The sequence below is a fragment of the Chinchilla lanigera genome, unplaced genomic scaffold, assembly GCF_000276665.1.
Source record: "Chinchilla lanigera isolate Chin_1 unplaced genomic scaffold, ChiLan1.0 scaffold00107, whole genome shotgun sequence".
Lineage (NCBI taxonomy): Eukaryota > Metazoa > Chordata > Mammalia > Rodentia > Chinchillidae > Chinchilla > Chinchilla lanigera.
Genome location: NW_004955508.1, coordinates 4,415,951 through 4,438,659, shown reverse-complemented (window position 1 = coordinate 4,438,659; position 22,709 = coordinate 4,415,951). Strand labels below are relative to the sequence as shown.

Here is a 22,709-nt window from a genome sequence, read left to right as displayed (position 1 = left end):
TGCCTCTTTGACCTAACAATATCATGTTTTCCTATTACTAATCTGATGTCTTAGTTATGCACAACATTATACACACAGTAAAAGTATGTATAAGTACTGAAAGGTATTCTCACTCTACAGTAGAAATGATCACTGTTAATTTGGGGGCTATAAGCTTACAGGTTTCCTGAAAATTTACATATACATACCAAGATGAGCAAATACAAGTTTTAGTGAGATGATACTTCCTCTTTTGCTCTTTCTCTTTTGTTTTTAACGTGGTAATATTTCTTGGAGGTTTGTTCGCATCCACACATAAACCCATGTCTTTCTCTTTTTTTAAGGCTGAAATTGTGTCCTGTTACGTAGACAAACTAATTTTCCAGCTATTCCCCTATGGATGAACACTATAGTTGCTTTTGAATTTTTATACTGCCTCCTAATGCTTTGTATCCAAGAGGAAACATTTTTGTAGGATAGATACCCAGAATAGTAATTCATGGGGCAAAAGGCATTGTGTCTTTGTTTTAAAACATTTCCTTTGTATTTTATTTTATTTTATTTTTGGTACCAGGAATCAAACTCAGGGCCTCTAGCTTGCCAGGCAGGCGCTCTGCCGCTGAGCTATATCCCCAGCCCTCTTTTAAAACCAATGTGTGCGTTTATTGTCCCCTTTCACAAATAACGTTTTAGTTAACTCCCTCAGCAACAGCGGGTGAAAGAATTCATTCCCTTAGAGACTAATATTCACAAGAGATAATCTTACTATTTTTTGCCAACCTGAAAGGTGAGAAATTTCATGTCATTTTAAATATGTATTTCTCTCCATCTTAGTTTCCCAAAATGTCATACCTATACACATTTAAGAAGAAGAAAATACACAGTTGTTGAGTGCATGGTTCTGCGTCATTTTTTTCCTTTCACAGTAGATCAGGGACATTTTCCCTTGTTGTTGCATTGTTTCCAGGACCTCTCTGTTCAAGGTCTCCATCCTCCTGAACTACTGCAGATCACCTGGAGTGTTTATTTTTGGCCTTGATCTCCGAAGATCATAGGAATGACAAGTGATATGAAAGAAAGCAAAGCAGAGGGAACACACTCCCCCTGCAGACAGTTGGCATGGGAACTATCTGGGAAACAGAACTAAATTAAAATCTGAATTAGCTGTTCGGCCTGGGGCTCATCCCATAGGTAATTCCCAAGGAGTTCCTTGAAATATCGCTGTGAGCTCTGGTTACATATGGACAGCCTGTGTTAAATGTGAGGAATCTTGACCAGTGTCATGTGTTTGGCTATGAAAAGTACCTGGGTTTGTTTGTTCTTTAGGCTGAGGGATTGTGAAGATTTCAGAGCATTTAACATTGGCAGAAACATGGAAGAGGTAGTGTGGGGTAGTAGAACTAATTTTTTTTTTTTTTTTGTCTTTTTGAGACAGAGTCTTGCTATGCAATTCAGGCTGGCCTTGAGCTTATTTTGTAGCCCAGGCTGGTCTCAAACTTGCAGTGATCTGCCTCAGCCTCCCAAGTGCTGGGATTACAGGCATGCACCACCATGCCCAGCAATTAGAAGTAGTATTTTTTTTTTTTTTTTCCAGTACCGGGGATTGAACTCATGACCTTTTTCGCTTGCGGGGCAGGCGCTGTGTCACTGAGCTAAATCCCCAGCCCCTAGAAGTAGTATTAAAGTGGCAAATCAGAAGAGATGGCCTCAGAGTCTAGCTATTCTCTGCCTAGCTGTGTAAACCTAGAGAAGACACTCAGCCTTCTGGATTTCCTGGGGTCTGTGTTTTGCAGACGTGAATTTGGAAAGCATAGCAGAGGATGGGCTAGCAGCTGGAGGTCAATTCCAGCTCTATAGTAAAAAGAACTCTCTAAGAATTAGCACCTTCTAGTAATGAGATCAGCTGTATGCCGCCAGTTTTCACAGATGTTCTGATATTCAGTCAGTCAGTTCTGCGGCAGGCTTCGCTCATCTGTGAGGACAGGACACACTTGTGGACAGGTGGCACGTGCCGTAAGGTCCATCGCAAGAAACAGCCAGTAAGTCGGGAATTTCAATATGGTCATTTGATTAAATCATGATAGTCCTGACAGGTGTCATGGAGGAGCAAGAAAGAGTGACTTGGGGGGCTGGGGATTTAGCTCAGCGGCAAAGTGCCTGCCTGGCAAGCACAAGGTCTTGAGTTCGGTTCCCGGTACCGGAGAAAAACCAAAACAAAAAACAACAACAACAACAAAAAAGAGTGACTTGGGAGGGTTAGACAGAGTGTAGCTGTTCAAGGCGAGTTCAAGGGCAGCTTCCCTGAGAAGGCAGCCTTTGAGCTGGGATGGATGAATGATCAGGAGTCAAAGGTGGAAGGACTTTGGAGGGGCAGCATGCTGGCTGAGGAAGGCATACAGGGTAATCGCGGTGGCTGTAACTTCTGCTCTGCTCATTCATCTCTTCATTCGTTCAGAACACACTGGCTGGGCACCTATGGTGGCCCGACCATATTCCTGCAGAGGGGATACAAACGTGTAGTGCACGATTGGCAGAGTTCACAGCCTCATGGAGCTCGCTATTACAGCATAATAAGTCATCCCAAGTTTGGTGCCTTAAAATAGCCATCATTTTGCTGTTGTCCTCATGCTCTGGAGGTAGATTGGGCCCAACCAGCTGTTTCCTGATCAGATGTCTCACACAGTAATTATTCAGGTCAAAACTGGTCTGGAATCCTCACTCACCTCTGTGATACCTGGGCTAGGAAAACCCAAACAGCTCATGGTAGGACAGCCAGGGCCAGTAAGGCATCCCTGTCTGTGGGTGACCTCTCGTGTGGTTCTCCAGCATCGTGGCTTCAGGGCTGCAATACAAGTGACAGAGAGAGACAGAGAATCAGAAGACAAACACAGACAGCTAAACTGAATCTGCATCTGCCCTCAGAGGTTAAGTAGCATCGTTTATATATATTCTGTTCACCAAGGCAGTCCCAAGGGTCTGCTCAGGGGAATTTAGAATCTTCTCCAGATGGGAGGTATCACAGTTTGTAGATGTGCTTTATTTTTTGTTTATTTGTTTGTTTGTTTGTTTTTCTTCCAGTACCAGGAATCGAACTCACCACCTTGCCCTTGCGAGACAGGCACTCTGCCGCTGAGCTAAATCCCCAGCCCCTGTAGATGTGCTTTAAAACCATCGTACTCTCATTCTCTGCTTGCTAAGCATTTCAGCCTTGGCTTCAAACCTACCAGCCTTCCTCAGCTCTCCAGAGTCCACCCAGGAAGATAATCTAATGGCCTTGGGTACTGATGCACAAGTGTCCCTTGAGGCTTTCCCCTCCCTCTCCTTCCCAAGGCAGCCCTAGAGAGACACAGGTTTCTTCACTCTAGGATCTTTCTTGTGGGAGGCATTGATGTCCCTTGTAGACTGGTACCCCAGGCACCTATCCTGCTGATCCGCTACCTGACTAGTTGTGCATGGACATAGACCCTATGCCCCTCAGGAGCAAGGCTCCTCTGTGAACTGACCCATGTCAGGAGTCAGGGCTTCTGGTAAGGCGGGATCAACAGGTACGGGCTTATAGGCATTGGTTGGTTGACATCCCTAGAGCACTATAGGAAACTGCTAGAGGGCCAAGGAAATGTATAGAAGGTAGTTCTTTTAGGAAGAATGTGTTGTGCTTTTAAATTAATCTGTTAGAATCTTTATCTTACAAAAGAAGGCTTTCAGGTGTGTTCCCATCAAAGAGAAAAGCATCAGTCTCTATCCCAATTGAATCACTTATACCAAGGTCAGTGATATGACACTCTGGCTGATTATCACAAGATGAGTGGGCAGAATCTGCTTCCTGTGAGTAACAGAGTTCCCAACACTAAGTGTCAAACAGAATCTACAACAAACATTCCTCCCGCTGTGGTTTTGTAGACCACACAAAATGGCGCCTAACGACGCACTCAGCAGACCTTGAGAGCTGGCTACTAAAATAAACCTCTGCACTATGCAGAACTCTTAGCCCTGTTTATTATGCACACTAAGAAATTCAATGTATGATGATAATACTGAGAAAGGACTTGCTTACTTAGCTTAAGTTTGTGGGAACAGGTGAGCAAACCAGAGTCACAGCTACCCATTCCTCTGCATTCCCAAGATTACTTATGTCAATAGCTTCTTCCTCCGGGTTTTTCATTAAGCACATTGGACTTGAGTCTTGTGCTTCATTACAACTTTAATCTAGGCTGAGTGCAAGCATTGGAGCTTATAACAGTGTTATTCACCATTATTGGCCAGGAACTAGAACTAGATAACAATTCATGTTCCTTCCCAAACTAAACATCTGAGAATCTGTGTCACAGGACTCTGAGCTCTACTTTTGCTCTGCTTATCACATTATAAGTGCAAAGGAGCCCTCCCAAAATAGTTTTAAAAGCTTGTTTTGAGATTTGAATCAGGGAGTCCTTGGGTCTCAACACATGGAGGGCCCCTGGGGGTCTCCCACATCAACCCCTTCCTGACCTACCCAACAGGTGGCTCCCATACGTGACCCCTGCATGGGCAGAAGGGTTTATGTTGTACTGCCACCCACAGTGCCAGCCTCCCACTAAGTATTTTAAGGCCATAGAGTTCCTGCCACCAACGCTGGCAGTGATAATGATCTATAAAGTATTTAGTGTCCCAGTCCTTATCTTGATCAGGTCATGGGCTAGCAATGAGCATAGGGTTTTGCCCCAGCTCTGTAAGTGAATGTGCTCCAACTTAATAGGATTCATCGGGCAAAAGGCCTTACATCAGTATGCATGAGTAGGCAGGCATGAGTGTTCCCATATGCATATGCATCCAGAGCAAAATCCTGTATTTGTATAGTACTGAAATGCAAGTATAAGAGCCAGGTGTGGTCCTGCAGGCCTCTATTCACAGCATTATGGAAGGCTGAGGCAGGAGGGTCTCAAGTTTGATTCTAGCCCAGGCAACTTAATGATTTGGCCAGACCCTGTCTCAAAATAAAAAATAAAAAAAAAAGACGACCTAGGAATATAATTCAATGTGAAGGCCCTGAGTTCAGTGCTGAATATCACCACCGCCAAAAAAAAAAAAAAAAAAAATCTGGTATCAGAAGGCCTTAGTGACCTATGCTTTCATGTATGTCTGATTCACATTGCCCGTCTATGATTCTCAAGGCTTTGTATGGTTCTTTTGCCCTGAAAAATGTGACTTTTATCACGCAAGTCTTCATCACACACTACTTGCATTTCCAGTTTTACAGCCTGCCTCTTTAATCCTCGTGTGCTTTCCTTGACATTTTAAGAAACTTTTAATGGACATAGTTTGCTTGCAAAATAAAATTGAAAAAAAAGTTATATTTTTAAAGTGGCTTTGTGGTGAGTAAGTCATGCCAAGTGTATGTTCTCCTTTTTGTTGAAGTACTTACAGTTGGTCTTGAGATTCTAAAATAAGAATGGCAGTTTCAGATGTAACTACTTCTAAAATTTAAGAAAGAGCAATATAGCAGAGTTGGATGGAACACAGACTTGTTCAAAATGTCAGAAAAAGTAACTAAAGAGTACATAAAAGCGAAAATTCTGGCTTGATGAATTAGTTATTTCAGTGTGTTCTAGCCTTGAAAAGTCATCTACCACTTGGACAACTTTGTCCTGGGAAAACACACTTCAAAGGAGAAAGTGGTTGGAACATACAGTTCACAAAGGAAGAAAAAAAAATCTTTAATATTTCGTGGATTTAAAAATACTAAATGTGCAGATCATCAGCCACAGATCTTTTCTGGAAAGAAATCACAGATAAATAATTCATGCCACATATTTTTAAAACATATAAAATGGGGGAATAAAAGGTCTTGTTAGTAGAACACATACAGGCTGCAGGATCCTGCTCTGCTATTTGTCACTACCAAATTATACCTGAGCAAACCAGCACTGGTATTTTTTAACCATATCATTATGATTGTGTGGGCTTTGATTACTAGACCTGAAAGGTGCCGGTACCATCATCAGATGACTGAGTGTGTGAATAAGTTTCTAGAATAATTGTGTGTGTTGTCAACCTTCTCCACTTATGGGTGGTCACAGAAATCCCTTTGTTCCATGGTTCCTAACAGAACCCTGGTGCTGTTCTGGCTTCCACCCTTGTCCTTCCTGCACGGGCCCTGCCAAGAGGTGAATCCTGATTGGTTTCTCCAGGTTATTGTGGTCTATTCCCCACGCCATTGATTGGGGTGGCCCTGGGCATGTGACATACTTTTGCCAGTGACGTGAGGGGAAGTCTGTTGCAGGTACTTCTGGGAAGGGCTTCCCTGCTTCCAGTCGAGTAGAGATCACAAGATTTGCCCTTCTGCCTCTGCACGCTGGTGGATATGGCTGTGATGGCTGGAATTATGGTCACCACATTATGACCCTGAGAGAAGCAAGCTAGGGATAGGACAAAGACAGCAGGCTGCTGCGAACAAGGAGTTAGAAAGATCTTCACTTCCGAGTGATGCCTTTGAGTCACTGATATTCCAGCTCTTGAGCTGCCGTCCTCACACTGTGCATTGTTACCAAGAATGTGGATAGGCTCTTTGGGGTAACCAGGGCTTTCTGTTACCTGCAGACAAGACACTTCCATGGGTACATGAATTATCCCAGATAAAAACAAGAAATAATACAGTTCCAAAAGGATAAAAGTTACCACGATCGTGTGTCATTTTTATCGCATGTAAGAGTGGCATTCAGGCCGGTCAATGGTGAGGCTTCTATTCATCATAAGCCGTGCAGAATGAGGATACTTGTTTATCACACCTATGGAGGAAGACCCCCCCCCCCAAGGGGACTGCTGTTCTGGAGTATTAATGGCAAGTTCTAGCTAGGATATTAGTTTGGCTGCTTTAACAGAAATTAAAACAATAACATTAAAAAGTTAGAAATTGATTTTTCTCTTCCAAAACACCTTGAGCTGATAGGCAGTCAAGGAGATGGGTAGCCTTGCCCCTGGGAGTCATCCAGGATTCTTCTCTGTCATCCACTGGGATATTGTCCCTCATCTGTATACAGTGATGTAAATCTGGCTCTTCATCATACCTGGGTTTCAGAGCATGGAAAGGAGGAAAAAATAAAGCTCAGGGTGGCCTGAGACAGGCAGCATCCTTTTGATCTGGAACCAGTCATAACTCGTTGGTCAGAATTTGACTGTATGTCCATAACTAGTTGCAAAGGAGTCTGGGAAATGTTATCTCCAGCTGGGTAACCAGGTACTATATCGCACTAAAACACAAGAGGTTCTGTTTGTAAGGGGAAGGCAAGCATAGACCCTTAGGATGGTGAGAGGCATCTGTCACATGGGGCATCTGCTACAGCGTAAAGGAAGAAAACAGCAAAGGCAGAGAGTGCCTGGTATCATTGTGCAGAGGTGAAGCCCAGGCCCTTGTACCAACTCTAACGTGTCCTCTTCAGATCACTAAGGGCCTTGAACCAGGTGATGTTTGAAACTCTTCAAATTCTGACTTGCTCTGGTATTGCCAGTGGGTATTCTGTTGCTAGGGAGGGCAGGAAGCAGAGATGGGAAGGAGGAGGGTCACATCTCACATGTGACTAATGTGCGTTAAACTATTAAGAGACAGCACTGCTGACACAAAGAGCTTAATAGGAGTGAGTCTGTGCTGGGTGCCTTAACACGTTATCCCCAGTAGTCCTTACACAACCTTTGAGATGGGCCCTGTGATTATTCCCATTTCCTAACGGGGAAACTGACTCATTAAGGGGTATAGCAGAGTTCTAGACTCAGCCAGCTGAACCCTGAGTCCACTCGTATAATTACCTGTGTGGGAAGGACAGGATGAGGGAATGAGCTGGGACTTTCAGGGTGTGGTCAGATCGAAGCAGGTCCTGAGAGCAGGGTAAAGAGTCTGGGCCCCGAGCTACCCTTTCTCCAGGGCCTGCTTGGGGACCTGTTAAGAGACAGCGTTCACCAGCACAACTAGTCCACACGTTCTTCCCTAGCGAGTGTCTGGGCTGGACAGTGTTACATCACCTCACAAGAGGAGCCTCTTCAGGAGAAGAGCTCCCGGGAGAGAGCTTCCTGGGAAGGCCAGCTGGGGGCAGAGTGTAGTGTTCCAGGGGAGGCCCCCTTTGTGGCTCCCAAGCATCCTATAAAGACGTTACTGTTGCTGAGAGGGCCGGGGTGGGCCTGTTCCCACCAGCATTCTCAAAGGCGGTCAGACACTGGGAAGGGACGGAGCCTGACCCTAGGGGCTCCGCTCACAGTGGGGCTGTCCCTCAAGTTGGCACCGCTTGCTGTCACCAGTCCTGGGATTAGACCACTCCTGCTCTGGCCTTCAGATCATTTGGCTTGCAGGGGACATAGAGGGGCTCCTGGGAAGTGGTGTTAATCAGTGGTAATGTGGTCTGGACCCGGTGATGACAGGCCTCCTCGGGAGTCAGTGGGTCAGATGGCCTGGGTAGAAGGAGCGACACCCTTACAGCCCACCTGCCCGTGCACGCCAAGCCACAGGCAAGGGCTCCTGGGCCACGCTCCATGGGGCCTCTGAGCAACTGGCTTTCCCCAGCATGGAGAATCTCCAGATGTGGCAGTCCTGGGTGACGCACTCATCTCCCTCCTCTGCCTGGGTCCAAGGACACAACACTCCAACACCCCCACCAGCAGTCAGTGCAGCCTGACTTTAATGCTGCCTTTTGGTTCATTTTACTTTCAGAATACAATCCTGAATTCACCAACGTCCTTTACTCTACTCCTCGAGGCCCAATTCTGGCATCACTGCTTCTGGGAAACCCAAACCTGGCCTCTTCCCCCGACCCCGTTTCATATGGCCTCATGATCCATTTACGTTACTAACCAGACCAAGCTTTCTTATTTTTAACTTTTTAAAACTTAAAGAAAAAACAAAACTGAACTTCTGACATCCACAGAAACAGAAAGGATCATAGAAAGAACCCTCAGCTTCAAGAATTGCCAGCATTTTGCCTGTCTTATTCCACCCAGGCTCCTCCTCACCCCGCTAAATATTTTAAAGCACTTCTAGGTCTTATATCATTTCTCCTATAAATCCATCCCCACAGTTCAGCTGTGAGCTCCAGGATAGCCAAAGAGTGTGTCCTCTATCCCGCGTCCTATGTCCTTAGCACTTAGAATGGTGCTTGACACCTCTTGGCGCTCAGGAAGTATGTTATTTTGAGTCAAATGAATGAAGAAATTGCTTAGTCAATCAATCAATCAGTTGGCTTCAAGTCCTAGGCTACTAATTAGCTGGGGAACCTTGGAACAGAAATAACTACTATGAACTCACAGCGTCTCCACCCCAGGTACCTGTCCTGCTGCCTGAGATTTCTAGGAGGCTCTGGAAGTCATCCATCTTCATCAGACTTTAAGGTAGATTTATTTTTAGCCAAACATCTTTGATTTTTCAATTAAACGATACTTTGAGGTGACCTTGGAGAGGGAGAACTATTAAGATATGGCTTTTACCTTTGCTTGGTTCATATTTAGTTTATAATTGTATGAGGGCTTTTTTTTTGTAATGCTATATTTACTTAGGCCAAAATGATTATGCCCAAAAAGAATCAAAGCATAGAATATATCCAAAGCATTTTGTTTTTTTAATACCATCTTTCTATTCCTGGTAATGGTATTCTGTCTGCACAAATGGAAGGTAATTGCATGTGTGTTTTCGTTCAAGCGGCCATGGTCATGTTTAAAACCCTAAATTACATATCCTTTGAAGGGGACCTGAGGCCCAGAATGTTGCCTGATGTGGCATTCCCAGTTCTTACAAGATAAAAAAGCCCGGCCAGCCCTGGGGCTCTGGAAATCTCTGTTGGTGGACTGGTAGCTTGTAAAAATGCCTTTCACATGTTCCTTTTTCTTTTTAGTTCAGAAATGGCGTTTACCATAATGTACTGGGAACTGCTTATTAGTTTATACTGTCTTCAGAATTATGGTCATTTTATTAAGGTTGATTTGAGTTAGCAGAGTTCTCTGTTTGTTTGCTGCTTCACCAGGAATCCAAAGTATTACCGCTATTTCTAGGTTTAAGCTATTTCCACCGGGTGTCTTTAGCACAGGGACTAAAAAGCTGTGCCAAGTAGACAGCTGATGACGGTACCTGTTGTACGTTCGGCTTGAATATAGAACAACTATTCCCACAGAAGAATTTGGGGGAAGTTGGGTTTGGTCATGATGCATGACCAAAACCGTGAGCCAAGAGCACCTTTTCCATGGCAGGTGATGGGGTCTGGGAGATAAGTGAAGATTAGGAGATGAGGGAGCCGTGATCCCTAGCACCTCATCCTGCGAGTGAATCACGCTATGGGTTTTATTTTCAGGACTGGGAGTGAGCAGTCTGTGGGGCTTTGCTGTGGGCCCAGAGCCCTGGCTGTGGCTGGCATGACTGGTATAATGTGATGGGGTGTCTGGAGGAGCTGCAGTGTTCAGCAACGGTAGCCACAAAGCTTGTGGGCGGGGACCTGTGGGGTGGTGATGACAGGACAGGAACCCAAGGATTGCATGACTTCCTGCAAGGCCACGCGAGCCTCCTACCTGGTGCTGCAGACCGTAAGCGGTGCTCTGGAGAACTGAGGCTGGCAGGAGTTAGACCACAGAGCTGGAAAGAGGCTATTGGCTAGTAATCCCTGACTTTTGGAAGTGGGACCAACAAGCTGAGGCCGATGTTCCAGGCTGGAAAACCTAGGGCAAAGCAGGACAGAGTTGAGTCAGCCGCAAGGAAAGTTTGCTGTAGTGGGGGAGCCATGAGTGTGGCTGCAGATTTGGCCACCTTCCCGGATGGATGGGGATGGGGCTGGTGAATAGAGAAGTGGCCACTGGCCAAAAAGAACCATAGCATGGAGCAGGAGCCACAGTTCGGGAGAAGTGGCAAATCTTTGTGTATAGATAGGCATAGAAGTCTGCGTGACTCCTCCGGCGCTTGAGGGTCAAGCACAGTGTGTCTCTACACTGTGCCAGGTGTTCTGCCCCGTATGGTATCTACTCCTCACTACCTCCTGCTCTTTCTTGCTTGTTCTGGCTTGCATGTACCCCCAAAGCCTCATGTGGTCATAGGTGGAGCTTTTCAGAGGTGGCAGGATTTAGAGTTTGTGCGGGATCAAAAACGTGATGCTGGGATGGATTCATTTTGCAATGCTAGGATTGAGGGTGTGATACTGCCTACCCTAAGGGTGGGTAACCTGGGTAAGATATAAAGGACAGAAAGAGCAGTGGTCATGGCTTGTAATTTGCTTTTGCTGCCTTCTGCTTGTCATCAACTGTCTGTCCTCTGTGATGCCCCTGTGCCGTGCCACCCAGCCTTGGAGCCAGCCAACTATGACATGAAATCTCTGTGAACTGTGAACTAAATAAACCTTTCCTCCTTTAACTTTGAATGTCGGGTATTTTGTCTCAGCAGTGAGAAAAATAAGGTAATTATCTTATCATCAATCTTCTATAAAAGTCAGGATCCTGAGACTCTAATATAAGAAGCCAGGAAACCCACTTGACAGGAGAACACATAGAAAACAAGCTGAGAGCCAGGAATTGAACACAGGTCTGTGGGTCTCTGGAGCCTCATCCTTCCTACTAGGGGTCCTTGCAGTCCCTTCCACTGAAGAAGTGTCCCCACTGGAGAAACACAGTGGCAGAACCATGCACTCCAGTTCCTGCATGGGACAACCATACACACGCAAGTGAGCGCACACACACATGCACACACATACACACACACACATGCACACACCGCCAACACTGGCTTCTGCAAATTTTGGGTTCTGTAATCATCATTTAGCCATTTTTAAAAACTAAGAACAAAGCCTGACGTTCCTTTTCATGTCTTCTAGTGAAATGGACTGCAGAAGACAGCATGTGTTTGTCCCAGGGTTTGGTATCCCTCTGGGTCATGTAACACGCCTAGGGCTCTGATCATACCAGGCTGGTTACCCGCCCAAGTGAAAGTAATGGGGCTCTGACCATGCTGGAAAATTCAGCAGATCAGAAGAGGCAGGGTACAGAAACCCCAGGAGTGTCAAGGGGAAATGGTGGACGTCCCCACTGTTCATCAATAAAAATCCATCGATGGGCATAGATGACAGGAGTTCAAGGACTAGAAGCAGTAAAGCAATTACATGATCCCAGCCATCTGGTTAACCCAACATGCCCTCAGTATTTTACATCTGAGCTAAATATAGCCCCTTTCCCCAAAAGCACTCAGCATATTGAAGAATCTAGACAAGATAGAGATTTGCATGTGGTGCCTGCAAATGTGATTATGGAAATCTAGATCCTGGCTTTGAATTTCCTGGTAAAGATGCAAAGCATTTTCTCTATATTGTATCAGTTAGCTTCTGCTTTGTGTCACGCTCCCAAAATGTATTGGTTTAAAACAACAACCATTATATTTGCTTGCCTTTCTATAGGTCAGCCACATGGTTCTTCTCGGCTGGGCATTTTCTACTGAGAGCAGTAAGCTGGTGGCTTTACTGGAGCCTGATGGTCTAGGATGGCCTCACTCACAGGTTTGCTGACTGATAGGCTTGTTATTTGAAGACAGCGTGGGCAGAAACTGCTTGTCTATGCTCTACATGGCTTTTCATCCTCTAGTAAAGGAACCTGGGCATCCTTACGTGGTGTCTGTGTTCCAAAAGTAACAGAGAGACAAGCCCCGCTACACATCTGCTGTTGTCCCATTGGCCAAAGCAAATCCCTTCCCCACACTGAGAGTGGGTGTGGGAGGAGACTGTAGAAGGGAATGGATACAGAAAAGTGGGAGCAAATTGGGGGCCATTACTGCCACAAACCCACCGTGCTGTAGAAACCTGAAATTTAACCCAACAAGTCGCAGTTGTTTCTACCTGATGCCCACCCAAGGGCAGCGCTGAACTACAGTATGGTTAACCCCTATATGAAAAGGCAGTGACAACTAAAGCCAAAGGAAATCAGCATAGCTGTTTGGTGGCTACACTGCCAGCCTCTGAAGTGGGAAATCCCCTAAGGAGCTACAAGAAGAAAGTTGCCCGAAAGCCAGATGTGGACCAGCTGCACAAGAAATGTCTTCCTCTCCTACAGGTAAATGCAGAATGACCTAGAGGCAGGTCAAGGCAAGGCGCTAAAGCAAGGGACCCACCTAGACATTCTGTGATTTCCCAGGTGTCCTAGTTACTTTTATTTCACTGCTGAGACAAAAACCCAACGCTCAGAATTAAAGGAGGAAAAGTTTATTTAGCTCACAGTTTGTAGAGGTTTCAGTCCATAATCTGCTGGCTCCAAGGCAGGGTGGCACATGGCAGAGGGGCAACAGTTTGTGGCATCGGAAGACAGCAAAAGCAACAAGAGAGAGCAAGAGAAGCCTCTTTCTGTCCCTTATATAGTATCCAGTCTACCAGGATTAGGGTGCCAATGCAATCAGTGGACTGATCCAGCAATCACCCAGCCTTAATCCCAGCACCCTTAATCCCAGCACTGCACTACAAATCAGTTACACAGTCTAGATTCAGCCACCTCTGAAAAAACCCTATGACCACTGAGGCTTTAGGGGGACATCCAGACACAAACCATAACACCAAACCTAGGGAGAGAGGCCCAAAGACAGGATGTGAGCCAGAGCCGCAGAAGGAGGGATGTGGATGAGGACACTGAATGTTGAGTGCTTATATACCCAAAGGAACCAAAAACCTTGTCAAGGAACTCCATCCTAAACCCTGTTTCCCAGGAGGAAGGAAGCAGTAACAAAGTGAACAGAAAAGAAAACCGGCAACAGCTGTTATCTCCGGAAAGCCTCCTGCATGCTGGGATGACACTTGGTTTGAGTTTGGTTCTAACAATACCTGAAGGTAATTAGCCCAAACCTCCAGATGAAGAAACAGATTCAGGGAGGCCAAGGAACGGGCATAAGTCACTGAGCCTTTGAAATGCTGGAACTCATAGCACTGTGGGTTTCTCTGCACCTGGCTACCAACATGGTCCCGTAAGACCTGGCATCATGAGGCAGCGGGTCTGCTTCTAACATGACCCTTTTCACAGGAGAACTTGGAAAGACCCCAGAGGCAGGAACTCTAGGAAATGTTCATGAGAGTGTTCACAGATGGCGGCAACCTCCAGAGAAAGTGGTAGAGGAAACCATGAGGAAATGCCCAACACATTTGTTGTTGGCAATGTAGAGACACCAAGCAATTAAATTTGCTCTGAACCTTCTCCATCTGTACTTCTCCATCTGTACTCCTCCGTGTACCTACTCACCTCCTGTTAGAATCGCGGTCTAACAGGGCCACTGATGGTATAGGTGCTGTTGGGAACAATGGAGGTGCTGAGCCATTCTGAGGCCTGTGGCATTTATAGGCCCATAGGCTATGGAGGCAGGAGTATAAGGGGATTTGTTCTGTGTTGATTGACAGGGTGGGAGCAGAATTGTGGGGTGAGCATGTGGAGCCCTAGCGGCCCTGAGATCTCATTTTGCATCCTGGTACCATCACTTAAGCTTGTGCCCCTGATTTTCAGGGTTCTGTCTGCACACAAGTGCCTGCCTGGCAGAGTGTAAGCTGGGCAGTGTCAGGGGCCCATGTGGCAGCTGGCTTGCACCCTGTTCAGTGAGTGTGAGTCCAAGGAAATGGATGACGTGGGAAGTTAGGAGACCCCAGCTCCTGCTTGAGGGGCTCCTCCTGCCCCAGGATGGGAAGACAGCCAAGAAGAGACATCAGCATTCCCCTCAAGTGAAGACACTGAGGCCAGAGTTTGGGAGTGACCATTGTCACATCCATGTTTGTCTTCTGGGATGCTGGCCAAGCAGAAAAATCTGTTTTGGTAGGAGGTCTGGCAGGTCCCTTTTAAAGAAATGCTTTTCAAATCCCCATGCAGGGCCCATGGGAAAAGACTGGGAAGCGAGGGGTTATAGAGCTGTGGCTCCTGCTTCAAGTTTCTGTGATACAGTTTACCCCACACGTGCAATTCAGTGGCCTCCAGTATATTCAGAGCTGGGCAATCCTCACTACATTAGCAGATGAGATTTATCTGATTCTGTCTATCAGAGGGAGGGAAAGATTCAAGTTCAAAATAATTATTTTACTACAGTTTAAGAACCTTTTCTGAAGAGGCTGATTCTTAAGTTCTATTTGAAATCCCAAGGAGAACTAGGAAATAACACTGATAGATAAGACTGATAGGATAGCCGACATGGTGGCGCACACCTGTAATCCCAGCACTTGGGAGGCTGAGACAGGAGGATCATTGTGAGTTCGAGGTCAGCCTGGGCCACAAAGTGAGCGCAAGTCCAGCCTGAACTGCATAGCGAGACCCTATCTCAAAATGACCAAAAAAAAAACAAAAAACGATAGGATAAAACCTATATCACTCCTCACTTTTTTTTTACAGATGGGACATGTAGGGTTGCATTCAGCATTTTTAAAGTCCTTTTGTGTCATTCTAAGATGGTTAGAGAGAAGTAGAGTAGGCAGGATGGGGCTGCAGGAAGATCTATGGATGGAACTAAAGTAAGCTCAATGGTCCAGAGTTAGAGAGGCCTCTAATAGCAGAAGGTGCTGGGTAGAGTAGGAGCAAGTCCTCTAGCACCTTCCAGCCACGTTACAATGACTGATGTTCAGATTAGTTATGACAGTCAAAGAAGACCAAAATCATCTTAGCAAAAGTTCACCCAAAAGATTGAAGATTTAAAGGTTGGAGGTGATCCATAGTGGGGTGCACGTGAAGACTGTTGTCTGGCACATGGTAAATGCTCAGTAAATATCCCTTATGTTTTTCTTTAGAAATGTCATGCATGTAAAATACTTATTCCCTGTTGATATCAGATGAATGGAGTATTCACGAACTGGCTTCCTCTTATTGACTCGATGGGAGTGATCTCATTTTGGCTTATCTGGGGACAAAGGCTCACAGAATGTGTGACTATTCTGCGGCTAAGGATTCCCGCCTCCCTGCCAGAGGACTAGGCTAACTGGATTATTTGCAGTTGACACTTGGTTTTCCACCCTGAACTTGTTTGTTGCCTCTGCTTTATCCGCAGGACTGGTTCCCGATTTGAGGTGAAATCATGAAGAGAAAATAGAACAAATAATAATGCTTTTCCGTAATCGCTTCTTGCTGCTGCTGGCCCTGGCTGCACTGCTGGCCTTCCTCAGCCTCAGCCTGCAGTTCTGTGAGTCCTGCGGGTGTCACGGGCCCTGGGAAGGGAGGGGGCTTCATTGGGAAATGCAGGCCCCAAATTCGTAGGAAACACAGAGGCCCTGAAGCCTTTGCCTTTTAAATGAACAGTGAGGTTTAAAACAATGAGATCTCTTTATTATTAGTCTGTGTATTATTTTATGTTTATTATTTTATCATGGCAGGTAGTTGTAAGCAGGAATCTTAAACCACTGGGCAATGCTCTTTTGACTGTGAAGGACTTGCAAGCTCAGGTGACGCTTTTTTTACTCCTGCACAGATTCCTAAACTGCCTATTATTCCCAGGATCTTAGCTCGATGCCGCACTGAGCAGCCCAGTGTCACTTCTCTTGTCAAGCCACACAGAGCAACAGTGGTTGGCCTGTAGTCGGCTCCTTGAGGCTCACTGTCCATTGAGTGTTCAGTAGTATGTAGGGCTGGGGATATGTGGGTCAGGGTGGAGAGACTGGATCACTGGGCATGGAAAATGCAGATGGTGAGGCCAGAGCTCTCTGGTGAAGCCAGTCCACAGACCTTCCTGTCCAGTGTCCTTCACTGAGATCCCTATGCGCAGGCCATGCCTCAGATGGGTGCATACCCAGGCTCCCCGACAAGTGACCATCCTCACGCATAGATCAGCCCCAGTGCTTCTTGGTTGTAGCCTGTATGTAGTGGCCTGTGATCATCTGTAGCTTATTCTCTACAAAGAGCAGCCTCAGTCTCTGCCAAGCTCCTGCCACTCTGCAGGGAGTGCTGTCCTCTGCCCCTCCATCCCTTGCCCTTGCCTTTTCTCTTCCAAGAACTTCCATGGATGCCCAAGGGAGTGGTGCCTCTGTGATGTACATCAGGATGCCCTGAACCTGTTCCCTTCTGTCTCTAACTATGCAGTGTTAACATTTTCCGTTCTTGTGTCATTTCCTTCCACGAGATGGTCTGGTTTGAGAGCAGGGACCATGTCCTGTTTCCCTTTGTCTCCTAGGAACCAGCACTTCTGACCAGCACACAGTAGATACTGTGTGGACATTTCCCAGGCGGGCTGACCCTTACTCCTCCTCCCTCTGTGTGTGGACATTTCCCAGGCAGGCTGTGTGCTTAAAGCTGAGAAAATATCTGGACGCTGGGGAGAGTTTTGCTGTCACCCGGCTGCTCTATTTCACCACCTCCCCCTGATGGTTGGGAGACAAAGCGCTGGCACCCACCACTGCCGGGACAGCTCGGTGTGGAGGTAGCATTTCTGTTACAGCTTGAATGACAGAAAGAGGAGCAGGTGGCCCAATGAGGGGAATGTGGTGAGTGCACAGAGGGGCGTGGGGAGACTTGGCATCAGGAGTAGTGGTCCGAAAAGTGGAGGCTTCAAGCATTTTGCCTGATTTACCTTTAGTGTGACATAGTCCCAGGCACACCTCCAGTGCATATAACAGGCTATTTCCAGTAACGAAGAGAGCTAAAAGTACTCATTTATCCTTCTAGAATTGGAAAAGAAGAGAAGGCTGGTATAAGAAATTCAAACCAAGTGTGGTGGCACACCCCTGTAATCCCAGCCCTCTGGGAGGTTGAGGCAGCAGAATCACAAGAGCTTAGTGTGCAGAGCTTAAAATAAAAAAGGGTTTCAAAGGCCTTGGGTTCCATCCCCAGTAGCACGGGCGCACGCGTGTGTATGCACGTGCACACACACACACACACACACTCACTCACAGTTTAAAAGTACTCCAGATGGTTAATGAACCGTAAAATATGAATCTTTTCCAAGAAGTATGCTGTGACTTTTAGTAGTTTGTTTACAAATTTTCATTAAAAATTTTCCATCCTTTGGCCAAAGAGGTGTGACGTTACAGCCACACAGGGCTCTGCCTGAATCACTGACAGGTTCCGAGCGGTGAATGTGGGCTACTTGTGTTCGCTGCATTTCTCTGGCTTGAGCCGGTCTCTGCGTCACTGAATGGGCCTGTGTGTCTTGCTTATATAACTCTTCTGAAAGTACCTCTGTTTTAAGAGAGCTAAGTTTCAGACACGTTTTTTTAAGGAAAAATTTTCAGAGTAAATTAGCCTGGCTGGATCTGAGCGCTTTATTCTGGGATACGTTGGAGTTCGGATAGTAAGAAATGGACATTCTTACTACCTTTCTGCTTCTAGGTAAACTGTAATTTGGAATTTCCCTGTTTCTATAGAAATAGAATTCACTTGCTTTATTACTTAAAGGTTTATTGGTTGCTTGTTGCTATAGTGCAAGAAACTGCACTAATTCGTAGTACAAAGATTTATGTTTAAATAACACGTTTTCACTCTCACCCTAAAATGTGAGGACTTTTCTTTATCATTTCTTCTAAGTAATTTTTGAAAACTAAGCTAGCACATATAGTTACTTTAACATGTTCGAGGTCATTAAATATAACTTGATTTTCTTGGGCTTTAAGTAAACAGTATGGTTTTGTTTTCTGAAATACCGTGTATTTTATTTTGTCTTGGTAGTTTTCTTCTGGTGTTTTGAATGTGGAAAAGTTATGACTTGGGTTTGGATTCAGAAATCAGCTTGTTTAAATTAGCCTTTCTTCCTCTGGGTGCAGAGAATACATAGTGAATTCACTACGCATATTAAATGCTTAAGGTGTGTTTGACATTGCAAGGGTGGAGATAATAGGGAGGGGAGAAAAAAGATTTAGATCCAGTTTATACTTTCTCAAAATATGCTCACCTTAAATATTACTGATGGCTTACTGTATGCTAATAATCCTTAATAAAAAAATCATTTGTTTTGTATATTCAAGTCCTGGATGTTATTGTCGTTAAAATCCATACACGTAGAAAAATAATTTCTTAAATCGAAGGACTCCTTTCTTTGCAACGGGGAAAGATTGCTCGTATGTGAAAGCTAATGAATCATTAGTTATATTTCTGATTTTTCTGCTCATCCATAATTACCCACTTTCCTGCTCTACCCCAGGGTTTCCTTAATGTTTATTTTGGGTTCATTTCTCCAAGTTCCAGCTGGCATTCCCCAAAATGGTGACATGGCAGACGCTGGAATCACAGCCTTGGGTCTGATTCAGCTTCTGCACCAAGCATCAGGCTGCCCCATTTCTTTTTCTGTAAAACGGCTCGGTATTGTGGCTTTGCATGCTTGGTGTAAGAACAAAAATTTCGAGGGAAACTTGCGGCTCATGGAAGCCTCAGTTCCTCTTGTAAAAAGAGTTAGTCCTTGTTATTTTGCAAGGTTAGAGTGAGAACTGAGGACTTTGGGGAACTTTTGAACTTCTTGGAACCTTTGGGAAAACCCTTGGCTTATAGAGGCATAGCCAACAATCAGCCTTTTAAGCAGACCAGACAGATTCCCATCATAATGTACCATCCTCAGAAACTGGGGCTCTTGGGGCTCCATAAGGCTCTCAGGACCTCAGCACTTCAGCCCTTTGGGGGTGGGTAGCTTTTGAGCCTTATCACCCATTTGTACATTCCTAATCTGAGTGCAGTGGTTACAAGGAACACATAGCCCCTATACTGGGGGTCACCTCTTGGCCAGGGCCCCAGCTGATCTATGCAGATTCAAAGTGGATGGAACATTCAGATTCCTGGGAAGAGCAGGGGTGGTTAACCTGCAGATGTGAAAACCAGGGTTATCTTTAATAACTAAAGCACTCTTTCTGCAAAAGGAGTCAGACCTGTTCTGCGTGGCCCCGATGAACATCAATGGGCTTCCTAAAAGCCAGTGCCATGCAGAGGTGGAGGGGTGCTGTGTTCTCAATCACTGGAGTCTGCAACCTGCAGAGTATGGTGTTAGGCGGCTCACTGATCGTAATCCCATTTAAAGTCTCTTCAAACTCTACGGCTTCATGAATTTTATCTTTCCTTGTCGATGCAGGGTTGTGAGCATGTAGAGGCTGGTTCTTTAGCAAATGGTCTTTGAGTTTCCAACCTGCGCTGGGAGTTTAATCCCTCAGGGGCCGCAAGGAGTGCTCCATCTGGGGGAGGAATGTCAGGAGCTGTCTCTTGGAATGCAAAGAGCAGGGCACCAGGCAGGTGGGAGGCAAAATAGGGTGGAAAAGAGCAGGGTCTCTGGAGCCAGGCTGCCACGATGCCACCCCTGGCCTGCCACTTACCAGCTGTTATCCCCTCACCCCATGCCTGTTTCTTGCTCTGTAAAATGGGGCTGGTAACCGTTTCTCCCTCGTAGAGTTGTAAGGATTCAGTGAGCCAGTGTCTATGAAACACCTGGCATAGTGCCTGGCACATAGTAATCAGGACTCCTATTTGTTAAATCAGATGAGTTGGAGGTTATTTATGGAAGGGTGTTTGGGGAGGATGGAAAACAGAACCCAGACCAGTCTGGGGTATCAGGTGGCATCTGGGCTCACCCTTGAAGAAAATGGGAATTAGCTGAGGAGGAAGCTAGGGAAGATGAGACAGGCATGCAGAGGCACAGCGTGAGAGGGCAGAACCGGGTTAGTCATCTAACCCGGTTTTGAAGTTGAACCAAAGGCTGGGGTCTGCCTGCTCCCCACCCCTTGCTACCCTGAAGGTCTGGGGTCTCCACTGCCATAGGAAAGCTGCCATCTGGGTCTCAGGGAGTAGCCATTTGGGGTTTTCCAGAGTCTGAGGACCTGGATCAGAACCTGGGGTGCTAATATAAAATGCCTACTTCTACACTGAAAAAGAAGCGTTTGCGCCCCTCCCTGCAGAATCAGGCTCTAGGTGGGAGTGGACCGCAGAAATCTGCACTGTGAACAAGCTTCCTGGGTGCGTCTCATGCGTGGAGTCTCTGAATTACCAGCCATCCGGAGGTGGTGGGAGGGTGCTGCGGGGTGATGCAACTCGGAGGTCGTTTTGCTCTTGCAGTAAAAGGCTGTGGGTGGCTTGGGTGGAGGTGTTAGCTCTGAAAGAAAGAAGCAAAGCTGTGAAGTGTCATGGTGACGCCACTTTATAGCTAGTTGGGTGGTGGAGGGGGCAGGATGACTTGCCCATGGCACCCCAGCATCCAGTGAGGGGAGGCAGTAGATGCCTCATTCACCCGTGCACCCGTTTACATAATGTCCGTCTCCACCTGCGGGAGGTACGCAGAAGGCTGAAGGAAGTGAACAGACTACAGGCAGAGAGGTCACCACGCAGGGCTGGTGGCTCCCTGGGCCCAGAAGGAGTGCTCAGGCAAGAAGAAAAGCTGGACACAGCCCAGCAGCAGGCCCAGCTGGGCAGCACAGGAAGAAGGGGGAAGCTGGGGAGGAATACAGTGTCCCTGGAGGTACCTGAGGGCTATGGGTACAGGGTCCTGCCTAAGAGGGGACCCACCATCTGACATTCATAACCTGGACCGGGTCTCCTGGAAGCATGTGAAAGTTGCTCCAGACCAACAGCCTGCAAGCTTGTTTTATTTGGCCCAGTGAGTGTTTGCAGATTTTTAAATTTATTTACCAATTCACATAAACTTCCAAGCCTTCTTTAAAAAGTCCATCTGTCCAGCAAGCTGACCCCCCACCCCCACCCCACCCCAGTCCCTGGTAGAGACAGTTGGGAAGTCAAGCAGCTGAGCAGGGGCTGCCCACTTGAGGAGTACGTGCTCTCTCTCCCCCATGGTCCTACCCAGTCTGCATCAGCACGCAAAGATGCGCCCTGTGGTGTGGATAAAGGGAAGAGGAGAGAGCGGAAGACCTGGGCAGACACAGCGGGGGATGTCGGGAAGGAGACAGACAGCAGCAGCCAGCCAGGGCCCAGAGACAGGAGGTCTGGAAGCCACAGGAGGCAGGAAACCTTCTAGAAGTTCTCAGGTGGGAGCTGAGCCCAACCTTAACCAGTGCCCTCTCAGTCTCTCCCCATCTGTCTCTGTCGCTCTGTCTTTGTCTCTGTCTCTCTCCATCTCTGTCTGTCTCTCTGGCTGTCTCAGACTCGTGTGTGTGTGTGTGTGTGTGTGTGTGTGTGTGTGTGTGTGTGTGTGTGTGTGGTTCCCCGGGAACTTCTCTCATCTGCACAGCCATTATTCTTGCAGCCTGCGGACCCCATACTATCTCGTAGCGCATGCTGTCTGATGTCTGCTAGGGAAGAGTTCTCTCAGTGATCAATGAAAACTGCTTCTGTGTAGCAAAGTGAGGAACCCTGGAAGTAGCAGGACACCAGCACCTACCTCTGCCTTGGTTGTTAACCCCTCACTTCTTCTGCCTCTGCAGGGTCTTCATAGGTAGGTGTTAGTATTTGCTCTTAAACCCTGTGGGGACCCTTGAGAGTCCCACATGGGTGGTGGTAGTAATTTTGCTGAGGCACACATTTGGATAAAGATAGCAGAGCAAAAACTCCTTGACTGTGAGCCAGTCTTGCCTCCTAGGCACTGGCCTTTGTCATCCCTGCTGTCTGCCTTGTGTGTATTTTATGGAGAAGAGCATGTACCCCAGTGGTGTATGAATTTGAGGATTCTTGAGGATCTTAGTATGTTCTCACTGCGAAGGTTTGGAGATGGAAGCCTTTATAATTCCGGGGCTCTCACATACCACACTTGGGCTGAACACCCCTTATTCAAACTGCTTGGGAGCAGAAACGCTTGGGATCTTGGATTCTGGAGTATTTGCATAAACACAATGAGCTATCTTGAGGACAGGACTCAAGTTTAAATGTGAAATTAATTTTTGTTTTATATACAC

At 46.5% G+C, this 22,709-nt stretch overlaps 1 protein-coding gene across 15 annotated transcripts in view; it reads left to right on the top strand.

The window, feature by feature from the left end:
• Pxylp1 (2-phosphoxylose phosphatase 1) overlaps positions 1-22,709 on the top strand; it is a 59,136-nt gene that overhangs the window by 11,123 nt on the left and 25,304 nt on the right. For 6 of the 15 annotated variants that reach the window (XM_013506274.1, XM_013506267.1, XM_013506268.1 and 3 more), the window contains 4 exons: positions 12,360-12,458; positions 12,853-13,008; positions 13,652-13,772; positions 15,956-16,087. The exons of 1 other annotated variant lie outside the window; for it this stretch is intronic. In XM_013506274.1, coding sequence (XP_013361728.1) covers positions 16,009-16,087 — 79 coding nt within the window. In that variant the 5' untranslated portion in view covers positions 12,360-12,458; positions 12,853-13,008; positions 13,652-13,772; positions 15,956-16,008. Of the gene's footprint in view, positions 1-5,014; positions 9,328-11,369; positions 11,495-12,359; positions 12,459-12,852; positions 13,009-13,651; positions 13,773-15,955; positions 16,088-18,079; positions 18,226-22,709 lie in introns of those variants that run through there. 8 more of the 15 variants (XM_005407772.2, XM_013506276.1, XM_013506269.1 and 5 more) reach the window with 7 other exon arrangements.